Source organism: Nansenia antarctica (genome assembly GCF_963989245.1).
Source record: "Nansenia antarctica genome assembly, chromosome: 20".
NCBI classification, from domain to species: domain Eukaryota; kingdom Metazoa; phylum Chordata; class Actinopteri; order Argentiniformes; family Microstomatidae; genus Nansenia; species Nansenia antarctica.
In genome coordinates this window covers 8,684,053-8,696,552 of record NC_137693.1, presented here as the reverse complement: position 1 = coordinate 8,696,552, position 12,500 = coordinate 8,684,053, and the positions used below count along the sequence as shown (strand labels likewise).

At 50.7% G+C, this 12,500-nt stretch overlaps 1 protein-coding gene across 1 annotated transcript in view; it reads right to left on the bottom strand.

Moving 5' to 3' along the window:
* The window catches only part of rapgef6 (Rap guanine nucleotide exchange factor (GEF) 6), a gene marked incomplete at both ends in the record, with an annotated part of 44,806 nt that overhangs the window by 30,291 nt on the left and 2,015 nt on the right, over positions 1 to 12,500 (bottom strand). Inside the window, 8 exon segments of the mRNA XM_080549412.1 lie at positions 3,936 to 4,179; positions 4,792 to 4,900; positions 5,163 to 5,366; positions 5,733 to 5,840; positions 6,870 to 7,034; positions 8,599 to 8,751; positions 9,928 to 10,086; positions 12,283 to 12,419. Of these exon segments, the coding sequence (XP_080405538.1) occupies positions 3,936 to 4,179; positions 4,792 to 4,900; positions 5,163 to 5,366; positions 5,733 to 5,840; positions 6,870 to 7,034; positions 8,599 to 8,751; positions 9,928 to 10,086; positions 12,283 to 12,419 (1,279 nt within the window).

Sequence of the window (12,500 nt, the reverse complement as noted above, 5' to 3'; positions counted from 1 at the left end):
GAGAGAGAGAGGGGAGAGGCAGTGACAGAGACAGCAGAGAGGAGAGAGGACAGAGTGTAAGAACATCAACAGCAACGTACAGCAGCTACAGTACAGTGTTTGAGGACCGCAGCAGCAGCACAGAGAAAGACATGACAGGATAACATACATTCAGAAACACAGAACAGACACAGACAAAGGCAGGCGGTAGACATACAATACACACATAACACACATAAAAAGACAAATAGGCCTGAATAATGGTTATTTACTATGAACAACATTTTTAACTGACAATAACCTCTACAGGTGCAGACCCGGTCGTTCGCTGGGAGTAAGCCTAGAGTGCGGTTTTAAGACCCTGCCATGTAGGAGCTACACTCACCGGCCACTTCATTAGGTACACCTTTTCATCATCTCGTTGAAAGGCAAATATCTAATCAGCCAATCACGTGGCAGCAACTCAACGCATTTTGGGCATGTAGACATGGTCAAGGCGATCTGCTCGAAGTTTAAAGCAAGCATCAGAAGAGGGAAGAAATGTGATTTAAGTGACTTTGAATGTGGCACGGTTGAGTGTATATGTTTCGGTACATGTGGGAAAACTAGGGTTAGGGTTAGGTGCTACGGTTAAGGTTAGGGTTAGGATTAGGGGTAGGGTTAGGGTTAGGGGTAGGGTTAGACATGCCAGCATGTACCAAGTGGACGTAGTACCTAACCCTAATCCTAGTTTTCCCACATGTACCATAACATATAGATCCTGTAACATGTAGGATATGAGGAGGCGTTGGCTGGTTGGTGTGGGGTGTGACGGAGCGTGGACAACGCTGCAGAGCGAGACTCTCTAGGGTGACGTTCACGTGGTCCTCTGTGGCTCAGTTGGTAGAGCGTGGCGCTAACAGCGCTTAGGCTGTGGGTTCGATTCCCGCTGAGACCATATATACTGACAACATGTATGCACTCACTGCAATGAAAGTGGCTTTGGATAAAAGCATCAGTTAAATGGCATATATATGTTACGGTACATGTGGGATAACGGTACATGTGGGAAAACTAGGGTTAGGTGCTAGGGTGCTAGGGTTAGGGTTAGGGGTAGGGTTAGGATTAGGATTAGGGTTAGACATGCCAGCATGTACCAAGTCGACGTAGCACCTAACCCTAACCCTAGTTTTCCCACATGTACCGTATTCCCACATGTACCGTAACATATATATATATATATATATATATATATATATATATGCACTGCCCATAGTCTCAAGTCATCCGTTTCAGCTCATGCGGTACGCCTGAATGTTCCGAGAACACGGAGGACACCTCTAACCGAGGAGTTTGGGTAGGTGGGGTAGGTGGTGTTGGGTGGTGTTGGGTGGGGTAGGTGAGGTTGCTCCGATAGAAGGTGGAAATCGCGTCATCTGTAAATCGAAAATAAATCTCAATCGCTAACGCAGATAGCTCACATCGGAAGTCCGGACGTTAGCGACTGGTTGTTTATGCCGGGGGAGATGTTGACTATAGATTCAGAACAGACAAATAACGACAGGCGTATTTCATCGGCGCGCCCACATCCATCATCAGTTAGAAGGCCATGAGCCTGCGGACGGAATGTGTAATTTGTGGGAGGCAGCACGACAAGGCCTGCAAGACTAATCGGGACACAGACAGGCCTTACAGCCATCACACACACACACACACACACACACACCCCCCACTAAATCACCCTCGGCTCCGTCCCAAGTCTAAGTACAGGAACAAGTCTATTGCTTGCCAATGGAACAGCGCTAAATCATCCGATTGGTCGATAAGTGAACCTCATGTACTTGAGAGTACAGTACCGCTTTTGTCCTTCCTCTGGCATTCCCCTCACCAGCATCGTCATCGTCATCATCGGCGTCATCATCATCATCGTTGTCGTCACGGAAACAACATTCTCAGGCACTCCAGCACCAAGGCCAGAGAGGGAACCGGTAGGGAGGGTAGAGAAACGCCAATCTCTCACCACTGTTGTACTTCTACTTAAAAGTCCTCCCGTTACTTTGGTGAGCGGAGAGGTTCCAACAGCTCCCCCCTCTCCTCCCTCTCCTCCCTCTCCTCCCTCTCCTCCCTCTCAGGCAGCACAGCGCCAAGGCCAGGGGGGATAAAGACAAGTAGGGAAGCGGCTGTGTCTACGATGTTTTTCTCCGCTGTTTACTGTGGTAAAGTCAAAGAGGAGAGGGGACAGGGGACAGCCAGGCCAACAGAGATGGGGTATTGTACTCCCAACACAAAGCCAACCTCTAGAGGGTACGGCTTGTTCCTGATTCATACTCTGGGACGTGCTCTTCTGTGGCTCAGTTGGGTACAGCGTGTCGCTAACAACACTTCGGTTGTAGGTTTGATTCCCGCCGGGAAGTACGTAAGTCGCTTTGGATAAAAAGCGTCAGCTAAACGGCATATATATATATATATATATATATACACACAGTATACTCTACTATATTAAAGGGCTACGTCCTCATCAGCAGTCTATTGAGAGGGTACGGCACCATAAAGCCAAGCCACCGACAGCTACGTCCCTAAATCATCTACAACCGAAACCGAACTCTCGCAATAATCAATCCGATGACGTAAAGTTCACTCTTCACTCTAGGCGAGCGGCGTTAGCAGCATCCTCGCTAAACCTGGCCGGCTCGGCTCTCCGCATGCGCACGTGTGTGTGTGTGTGTGTGTGTGTGTGTGTCTGTGTTTATGGGAAAGCTTACGGGAAGTGTTTTATAATCGACCGCTGATGAAGCCTAACGGTGCTAACGATGCTAAATCAGTCTCCCCTTCATCTCCGCGCTCCTCCTCCTCCTCCTCCTCGGGCCGAGCCAGCGGGATGAAGGGAGGCCTCGTTAAGACGTTTTGTTTGGCCGGAGCGTTCGGATCAATGACTGAGTGATGCAAAGTGGCTGGATGAAACGGGAGCAATCAGGAGTCTCTACAGCGCGGTGCGGGACGAGGTTCTGCGGTGAGGTGAGATTGATGTTTTTTTTCGAGCGTGTTTCCTACGTGATTGCCGCCGCAGACGAGACTGAAACAATAATAGAAGATTAATGAGAGCTCCGGGAGGACGTGGAATGAATGTGAAAAAATGTAATTGCATGTTTGGGGGGAAAGAATATGTGTTGCCGTTGTGTTCTTTGTTTGTTCCTCGAGTGTTTTTCTGAAAGCTTTTGTGTTTATACGGAGGGATTGCTTCAGCTGTCGGGGAGATGGGGTGGAATGGAGGGGGAGGAGGATGATGATGATGATGATATGGACGTCGTTTCCCTTTCATCTTAAAAGCGAAAGAGAAGAAGGAAACGCGATACTCTCTCAACACAACTCTTTCAGTTCCTCATTCTCCCCCCCCCCCTCCCATCCACTTCTCATAAGAACAAAACGGCCCTTGTCCTCAGCTCCATAGACACTAGACCCTACACACTAGTGTAGATCTGAGGGGATTTGATGAGAATAACCAATATGGTGGAAGCTCCACCTTGCCTTCTAATACAGTAGGCCAGGTGGAATTACTGTATCACCATCTTGCGTATACCTATCCAAACACTTTCAGATCAGCACAAGTATGGATGCAATGTATGGGTTCTGGCCAGGACAATGTGAAACGGTCTAGGGACTAGGGGGCTCAAGGTTGCTTCTGGACCTCTGGACAGGGTCCCCATCCCTCACACTGACTCTCATGTCTGTCCCGTGCCTATAGTACCTGTAGGGTTTGGGTTCCCTACCCCAACTCACTGACGTTCCCCCCTCCGGTTCTCCTATAGCGCCTGAAGGGTTTCCGGTTCCCTACCTTCAACACGCAGCCGTTCTCCTTTAAACAGTCTCTGTTTAGACCTCGTCAAGTTCTCCGCTACCTCGTTCTCCTACGGTACCTGAACGAGTCGGCGTCTCCCCTTGACACGCAGAAAGACAACGCGGCGGGAACCTGTTCTCACCTGAAGGGTTTGGGGGGCAGGATACTGAAGCGGGTCTTCTCCAGCATCTTCCGGATCTTGTTCCGGCCCCCGGAGACGGTGTTGGCCTTCATCTTCTTGGTGCTCTTGTGGTCCGTGGGGAACTCCATGTCCCCCGGGAGGTCCGGGATGGAGAAGCGGTTGCCTTTCTTCTCCTGGATCTTGGGGATGTGAGGGCCGCCGTTCTTCTTCTCGTGAACCATCCTGCTCAGCAGCTCTTTGAACACTGAGGAGAGGAGGGGAGGGGAGGGGATAGGAGGGGAGAGGAGGGGGAGGGGAGAGGGAGGTGAGGGGAGAGGAGAGAGGAGAGGAGAGGAGAGGGGAGGTGAGGGGAGAGGAGGGGAGGGGGAGGGGAGGGGAGGGGAGGTGAGGGGAGGGGAGAGGAGAGGAGGGGAGGGGAGGGGATAGGAGGGGAGAGGAGGGGGAGGGGAGAGGGAGGGGAGGGGAGGGGAGGGGAGAGGAGAGAGGAGAGGAGAGGAGAGGGGAGGGGAGAGGAGGGGAGGGGAGGGGAGAGGAGGGGAGAGGAGGGGAGAGGAGAGGAGAGGAGGGGAGGGGGAGGTGAGGGGAGAGGGAGGGGAGGGGAGAGGAGGGGAGGGGAGGGGAGGGGAGGGGAGAGGAGAGGAGAGGAGAGGAGAGGAGAGGAGAGGAGAGGAGGGGAGGGGAGGGGAAAGGAGAGGAGAGGAGAGAGGTCAATGGCGGGACACTGACCTAGTATACTTGATTGATTGACTGATTGACTGTAAATTGATTCGTGGGTTAAGTAAATATAAAGGTAAGGGATATGGTGGAGCCCAAGAGGGAAGGACACAGCTTCCGCTTAAGGGCAGACGTTACTAACCGAAGATGTTGGTCTTCACCGTGAGGGAGAGGTGTGTGTTGTTCTTGAGGAAGTCCATCGCTTTGAGGTAAGAGATGTTCTCAAAGTTCTGACCGTTGATCTCCATGATCTGAAACACAACATTACATTACATTTTAACTGCATTTTTGTATCCAAAGCGACTTACAATTAGAGATTACAGGGACAGTCTCCCTGGAGTAACGTAGGGCTAAGTGCCTTACTCAAGGGCACACTAGTGATGGTGTTCCCAGGTGGGGATTTGAACTCATTTGACCTTCTGATCACCACCCATCACCACTCCCTATCCACTACCACCCTACCCCTACATAAACATCCAGTCACGGCGGGGGGGGGGGCTACCACCGCCTCACCTGGTCTCCTCGTTTGAGTCCCGTCTCCGCGGCCTTGCTGCCCTCCTCCACCGACTCTACGAAGATGCCGAAGCCCCTCTCGGTGCCTCCCTGCAGGCTGAAGTGCAGAGGCGACTCCCTGGACGGCTTCTGCAGGGTGATCTGCCTCCACTTAGCCTTGGCTGCACAGGCGATGTTCAACAGCCGCAGGTGACCCTTCATCTTCTAACGGGGGGGGATAGAGAGAGCATGTTAGAGTGTGTTTGTGTGTCTGTGTGTGTGTGTGTGTGTGTCTGTGTGTGTGTGTGTGTGTTTGTGTGTTTGTGTGTCTGTGTGTGTGTGTGTGTGTGTGCGTGTGCGCGTGCATGCGTGTGTCTGTGTAACCATAGCAACACCTCGTCCACTGACCTGGCCTTACACATTCGCTAACATTCTAATACTCTAGCTCTACCACAACCACTCTAACCAACCTCTGAGTCAACCTGAGGTGTGGAAATGCAGGTTTTTAAACTCATCGTTGTTTCATTGTTTCAGGCTTTAAACAGACCCCCCCCCCACCCCACCGCCGCCGAACACAAAAGACGATCTTACTGTGGTTTCCAAAAGCCTCTCGAACTCCTCCAAGAACCTGGTCATGGCCGGGTCACCTTCGAAGTCGTTGAAGTGGTTGTTGACCCATAACAACACTATCCTCGTGACCTGCAGGAGAGAGGACATAAGGAGGGCATTGTTTACACAGGAAACGCCTCAGAGAAACACCCCGTGCCTCCTAGGACAGATAACCATCCGTCATCAGATAGCTAACCACTGCTGAAGTGTACAGATCGCACGGATGGTCGAACAGAGACAGTCAGATGTTTGGTTGAACAGAGACAGTCGAGGAAACGCAGTGGCTGAAAATATAAACGGTGCTTTGTTCTAATCTAAAGCAAAGGTTAGGGTTTTAAGTTCATGTAGAAACCACACAGCAGAGACAGACTACTTAGAACAGAGAGGGGTGTGTTTGCGTGTGTGTGTGTGTGTGTGTGTGCGTGTGTGGTGCATGTGTGCGTGCGTGTGGTGCATGTGTGCGTGTGTGTGTGCTAGTGTGTGGTGCATGTGTGCATGTGTGCTTGAGTGTGTGTGTGTGTGTGTGTGTGTGTGCTTGTGTGCTTGGATCAGCAACTTTGCCTCAGAGGGGAAGGGCCCCCTTAATAAGAGGAAGATGGATTCAGATTCTAATGACGTCTCCGTGACGACTATTGACAGGAGAAGACTAATGGTATGTTAAATCAGTTATGGACTATATATATACAGTATACACAGTATCTACACTGAACACATCCCTTTCACAGCAAGGACAGCTGAGCTGGCACAAGTTGTATTGATTCATGTACTGTAGCGCACATGCATTTCCACACAGAAACACACACGCACACGCATACACACACACACACACCAACACGCACACGCATACACACACAGAAACACACACACACAGAAATAAACACACACACACACACACACACACACACAGAAACAAACACACACACACACACACACACAGAAACAAACACACACACACACACACACACACACACACACACACAGAAACACACACACACACACACACACAGAAACAAACACACACACACACACACACACACACACACACACACAGAAACACACACACACACACACACACACAGAAACAAACACACACACACACACACACACACACACACACACCGTGTCTCTGAGGCTGTCCACTTTGAACCACTCCAGCAGCTTGCGGCCGACCTCCATGGGGCTGGACAGGAAGGTGCGGTAGGTCAACAGGAAGTCCTCGATGTAGGTGGGGTCTACCACGGAGGGCTCCTCCACCAGGTGCATGATCAACCTCTCTGGTGTACCCTGAGAACACACACACACACACACGTTAATATACAATGATCAACCTCTCTGGTGTACCCTGAGAACACACACACACATTTTAAATACTTTATTTATGTCCACATACAAAGTAAAATTCGAAAGGACATAAATAATAACAGTGCATTTTGACGTTATGGAAACAGTCAGTTACAGTAGTGCTGAGCCAGCAACCAGTTCTGCCACACACAGGATGTTATTCGCACCAGACCAGTGGGTTGATCAATAAGCCGAGCGGGTGTCCACAGTGGTTCTCAGGTGTAAATACGCCGCTCCCGAAGAATATTCCATTCAAGAGGGAAATGAGACGGAGCCAGCTTCTCGGATCTCCCGATGAAACGTAGGTGTCAGCATGGCGGCTCCGGTCTGCCAACCTGCTCCGGTAAGCTCTCTCCTGGACTTGGAAGTCCGACCACTGTTGCTCGTTCAGGGGGGCTGCACCCAGTCAGAGAAGTCCTCTCGAGTCTCCCTGCTGCCCAACAGGTGTTCTGGGGTTGGGTCGCAGGGACGCCATTGCTGGCGGTAGACTCTTCCACTTTGGAGTGCTTGTTTGAAGGCAACTTTGATTGTTGAAACCAGACACATTGTCCAAACTAATCGCCACAATATCATTCTGCACTTTACTGCATTTACGGCGGCAGTTACGACGGGTGTGCGCTTAGATGTTTAGAATGGTGCGCTCCGGCAGAGGAGCTACGTCCGCACGACGTCCACACACACACACACACACGATCAACCTCTCACAAAACAGCACCCCTCCAGCGGTCCAAATGAAATTGAAAAACGAGCACTTTCCAGCGGTATTAAAACTAATTATCACTAATTATCACTAATTATCACTTCATCAATCTCCCCCTTCGAGCAGTGAAGACTGTCTGCCTTCACCAAGGAGACCACAGCCATGTTTAAAAAGCGGCGGGAAATTAACAACAGCTCAACACTGCGACCAGAAGGAGTTTCCGCTAACAGAGTTTTGTGATGATGAGAGCCACCCAGCCGCCCGGCCGGCGAGGTTGCCAGGGAAACCACTGGGATTTCAGGGAACAGAAACCAAAACAGGCCGCTTTTTTAAGTGACACGGAAGCGGCAGAACACAGAAGTGAGGACTCTTCTACACTCTTCAACACCCCCCCCCCCCCCGCGCTCTAGCCGTCGGTCTGGCCCATTATCATGTATATTATATTATCATTAAATTGTGGAATGCACTGCCAGTTTACATTAGGGATGCAACCTCAGCAAATATGTTCAAGTCAAGACTAAAAACCCATCTTTTTAATATTACCTTTAAATGAGTAAATAATTAAATGAAGATTATAAAAACCCATCCTTTTAATATTGCATTTAAGTTACAAAATAATTAAATTAAGATTATATAATGATTAAATCACTTTGAGCTGCAACGTTTGCAGGAAAAGCGCTATACAAATACAAAATAAAATATTTACAGTATGGCGGCCTATGAAATGAAGAATTCACGGAAAAGTCTCTCTCTCTCTCTCCCTCCCTCTGCATCTCTCCCTCCCTCCCTCTCCCTCTCCCTCCTCACCTTGATGACGATGTGTCCCTTCCGGGTGCCGGCCCGGTCCAGCTCGCGGTGTTCCTTCACCATGACGATCTCGCCCTCCTCCTCCACCTTGTGTGTGTTCTTCTCCACGTGGTTCAGGATGCGCCAGTAGTCCTCTTGGGCGATGCAGACGAACTGGTCCACAACGACATGGGGACAGCGGGTGAACTTATAGTACATCAGCCTGCTGCTAGGCACCACGGCCGGGTACTGTAACAGGAGCACCGAGGACTCCCGAGGGCCGGACAGAGACATGGAAGCAGGGGGACGGGGGGACGGGGGGCTGTAGCCCCACTCCCTTAGCTACAGGTGCCCAGCTAGGCTAGTAATATAAGCTAACAGTCTAGCCTCTCTATGTTAACTACTAGTCATTAGGCTAACAGTCTAGCCTCTCTATGTTAGCTGCTAGTCATTAGGCTAGTATAATAGCTAACAGTCCAGCATCTCTGTGGTACAACCCAGTCCAGCTAGGCTATTGACATATACAGGGTTTAAGTTCAGCTGTGCTCTCGTGGCTAACAGTCGTGCCCAGCTACAGTATGCAACCTTCGCTGCCCTTTGCTGTACCACACACATGTCTAACAGCTAAACTAAACTAATCTTATGTCTGTCTGTCTGCTTTACCCTCCAGCCTGCTGTCCGTCCGTCCGCCCATCCGTCTGTCAGAAACTGTCTAAGCTGTAGCTCAGGCTCTGCTGCTAACTTTGACAGGAAATGTGGCAAACCAAGTGGAGGAAGTGATCAGGTCAGAGACTGGGGGACGTGACAATGCAAAGCCTCAAACCACCAAGACTGCTGTGTCTATGCCTCTATGCCTCTATAATGAAATACCTGCTTCCTCTTCTAAGACAACTGTCTCCCTCAGCTCCTGTGCCTCCCCATCTGGTCATCTACAATCTTACACCATCGCTACACCCGAAAAAACGACATTTTCTTCATAACTTAAGATTCCATCATTAGACCAACGTCATCTCGAGGGCGGTGTGTACATAGTGTGTACTGTATAAAGGAGAGAGAGAGAGGTAGAGGCAGAGCGAGGTAGAGAGAGGTAGAGAGAGAGGTAGAAAGAGAGAGAGAGGTAGAGATAGAGGTAAAGAGGTAGAGAGAGAGAGAGGTAGAGAGAGAGGTAGAAAGAGAGAGAGAGGTAGAAATAGAGAGAGGTAGAGAGAGAGGTAGAGAGAGAGGTAGAGAGAGGTAGAGAGAGAGGTAGAAAGAGAGAGAGAGAGAGGTAGAGATAGAGAGAGAGAGGTAGAGAGAGAGAGAGAGGTAGAGAGAGAGGTGAGAACGAAGGTGAGAATGATTGGCTCTCACCTGACAGTCGTCCCCCTTGGTGCGGACCACCCCGCTCATGTACTGCTTGTCCAGGGAGGGGGTGATGCCGAAGCTGTTGCCCATGCAGAGGGTCTCCACCCGGCTGTCCGGGTGGCCTATCTCCACCGCTCCGTTCAGGATCACATACCACAGGTCCAGCTGAGGGGGACAGGCGGGCGCACAGTGATGACATCACACATCACACACCGTCTACTACACACAACCTACTACAGGAGAGACTGGACTCTGACCAACTTGACTCCAGAGGTGCATCATGGTTGTGGTGTGGTTTTTTAAGACGTTGATTCATGCAGAATATTATTTCACTTACGTTACACCTTACCCCCTTCTCCTCCCTCACCCCCCCCCCCTCTCATTCTGCCTCTCGCTCTCTCTCTCTTTCTCTGTCTGTCTCTCTCTCTCTCTCTGCTCTCCTCCTCTGTCTCTCTCTCTCACTCTCTTTCTCTCTCTCTCTCTCTGTCTCTCTGTCTCCCCCTCCCCATCTCCCCTCTCAGTCCTGTAACACTGTCTCATTTCTAAGTCTGGTGCAACGAAGACAGACTCATTCGCTCTGACCTTTAGACAAGCCCACATAGACCCAGGCAGGCTGAGAGAGAGAGAGAGATAGAGAGGAAGAGGAAGAGAGAGAGAGAGAGAGAGAGAGAGAGAGAGAGAGAGAGAGAGGGAGAGGAAGAGAGAGAGAGAGAGAGAGAGAAAGAGGCGAGACAACCTTCGCCTCACTAACCTGTCCATCACCAGACAGACAGATCACACCCCGCGCCCGCGCCCCGCCTGCCCCATGTAGCTGTCTGCTCCTCAACATGCCCGGGGGTGTGCGCTGTGCGCGTGTTGTGTGTGTGTGTGTGTGTGTGTGTGTCTATGCTCGCCGCCTCGCCCTATTGACGCACCTCATCCACTTGTGTAAAGAAAGTGGTCTGACGGTTCGGCGTGATTTATCACGTTGTCGGGGGGGGGGGGGGGGGGGGGGTGGGGGGGGGGGGGGGCGAGAGAGAGAGAGAGAGAGAGAGAGAGAGAGAGAGAGAGAGGAGAGGGAGAGAGAGAGAGAGAGACAGAGAGAGAGAGAGAGAGAGAGAGAGAGAGAGAGAGCCGCCTTCTCTCCGACAGCCGTGAAAGATTTCCTTTTTTCTTTTCTTTTTTCTCTCTCTTTTCCCAGACATGTAAGTTAATTAATGAGTTCTGTAGGAGGGTAAAGTGATTGACTGTTCCTGTGCTCTGAGCTCTGCTGCTGAGAAGTTCTCTCGGGAGAGATCTGGAGATGGTTCACTTTACTGGAACTGAAACTGCAATTGTGTTCAGTGGAGGGTGCACTGAACTACACTGTATGGACAAAAGTATGTGTGCCACTGACTGACAGACTTCTACGGAATCTATGACAAACGTCATACGTTTTTAAAAAGAAAGCGAACCAAAAATGTAATATAATAATAATCATTAAATAATTCAATCATATACATTTAAGTTAAGTGGTGTGATCAGGGAGGTGTGTGTGTGCGTGTGTGTGTGTGTGTGTGTGCACCAGAGAGCTCATACACATATGAAACTATAGTGTGTAACAATGTTGACTAGGTTAGTGCTAGTGAGTCAGGGTGTCTGTTAGGGCTGGGCGATATGACCTAAAAATAAAATCTCCCGATTTTTTTCCCACCACACCCAATTTTTACGATTTTTAATAAAAAAAAAATCCCAGCTCTGTTTATACTATAAATGAGTTGTGCTGCTGCTTTTCGTTGCCACAGACTTCAGACACGTTCTCACAGCTGACAGGGGTCTGACAGGGGTCTGCTCCAGGTCCGACGCTCCCAGACGACTGAGGAGACGGAGGCTTTTTTCGGAACGAACTCCACACTTTTTTAAGTGCTGCCATTTTGATATTTTACCTGTGTCTGAAGAGACCTCCCAAGGGGGGAGGGGGGGTTGGGGGACTATGGGAGCCCAGGGGAGCGGCGGTGGCGGTTCCGTACCGTAATTACCCAAGTTAAAGTGAAATTCAATTTGAACATCCTAAGCCATCAAATTATTTGATCAAATTGATTCATCGCCCAGCTCTAGTGACTGCCTGCTTGCCTGCCTGCCTGCCTGCCTGCCTGTCTGTCTGCCTGTCTGTCTGTCTGTCTGTCTGCCTGTCTGTCTGTCTGCCTGTCTGTCTGCCTGCCTGTCTGCCTGTCTGCCTGTCTGCCTGTCTGCCTGTCTGCCTGTCTGTCTGTCTGTCTGTCTGCCTGTCTGCCTGTCTGCCTGTCTGTCTGCCTGCTCTAGTATCTGTCTGTCTGTCTGCCTGTCTGCCTGCCTGCCTGCCTGCCTGCCTGTCTGCCTGGCTGCCCGTCCGTGCGTCTGTACCTCCTGTTTGTCCTGCAGGACGACGGTGGCCGCCTGCTCCACCACCTCAAACACCATGACGCTGCACAGCTCCCTCCTCACGGACATGGTCATGTTGGCGAAGGCTGGCAGCTGGTGCATGAACTCCAACAGTTGCTCTGCAGCGGAGGGAAGAGGGGAAGGAGGGAGGGAGGGAGGGAGAGGGAAGGGGGGGATTGAGGGAGGGAGGGAGAGGGAAG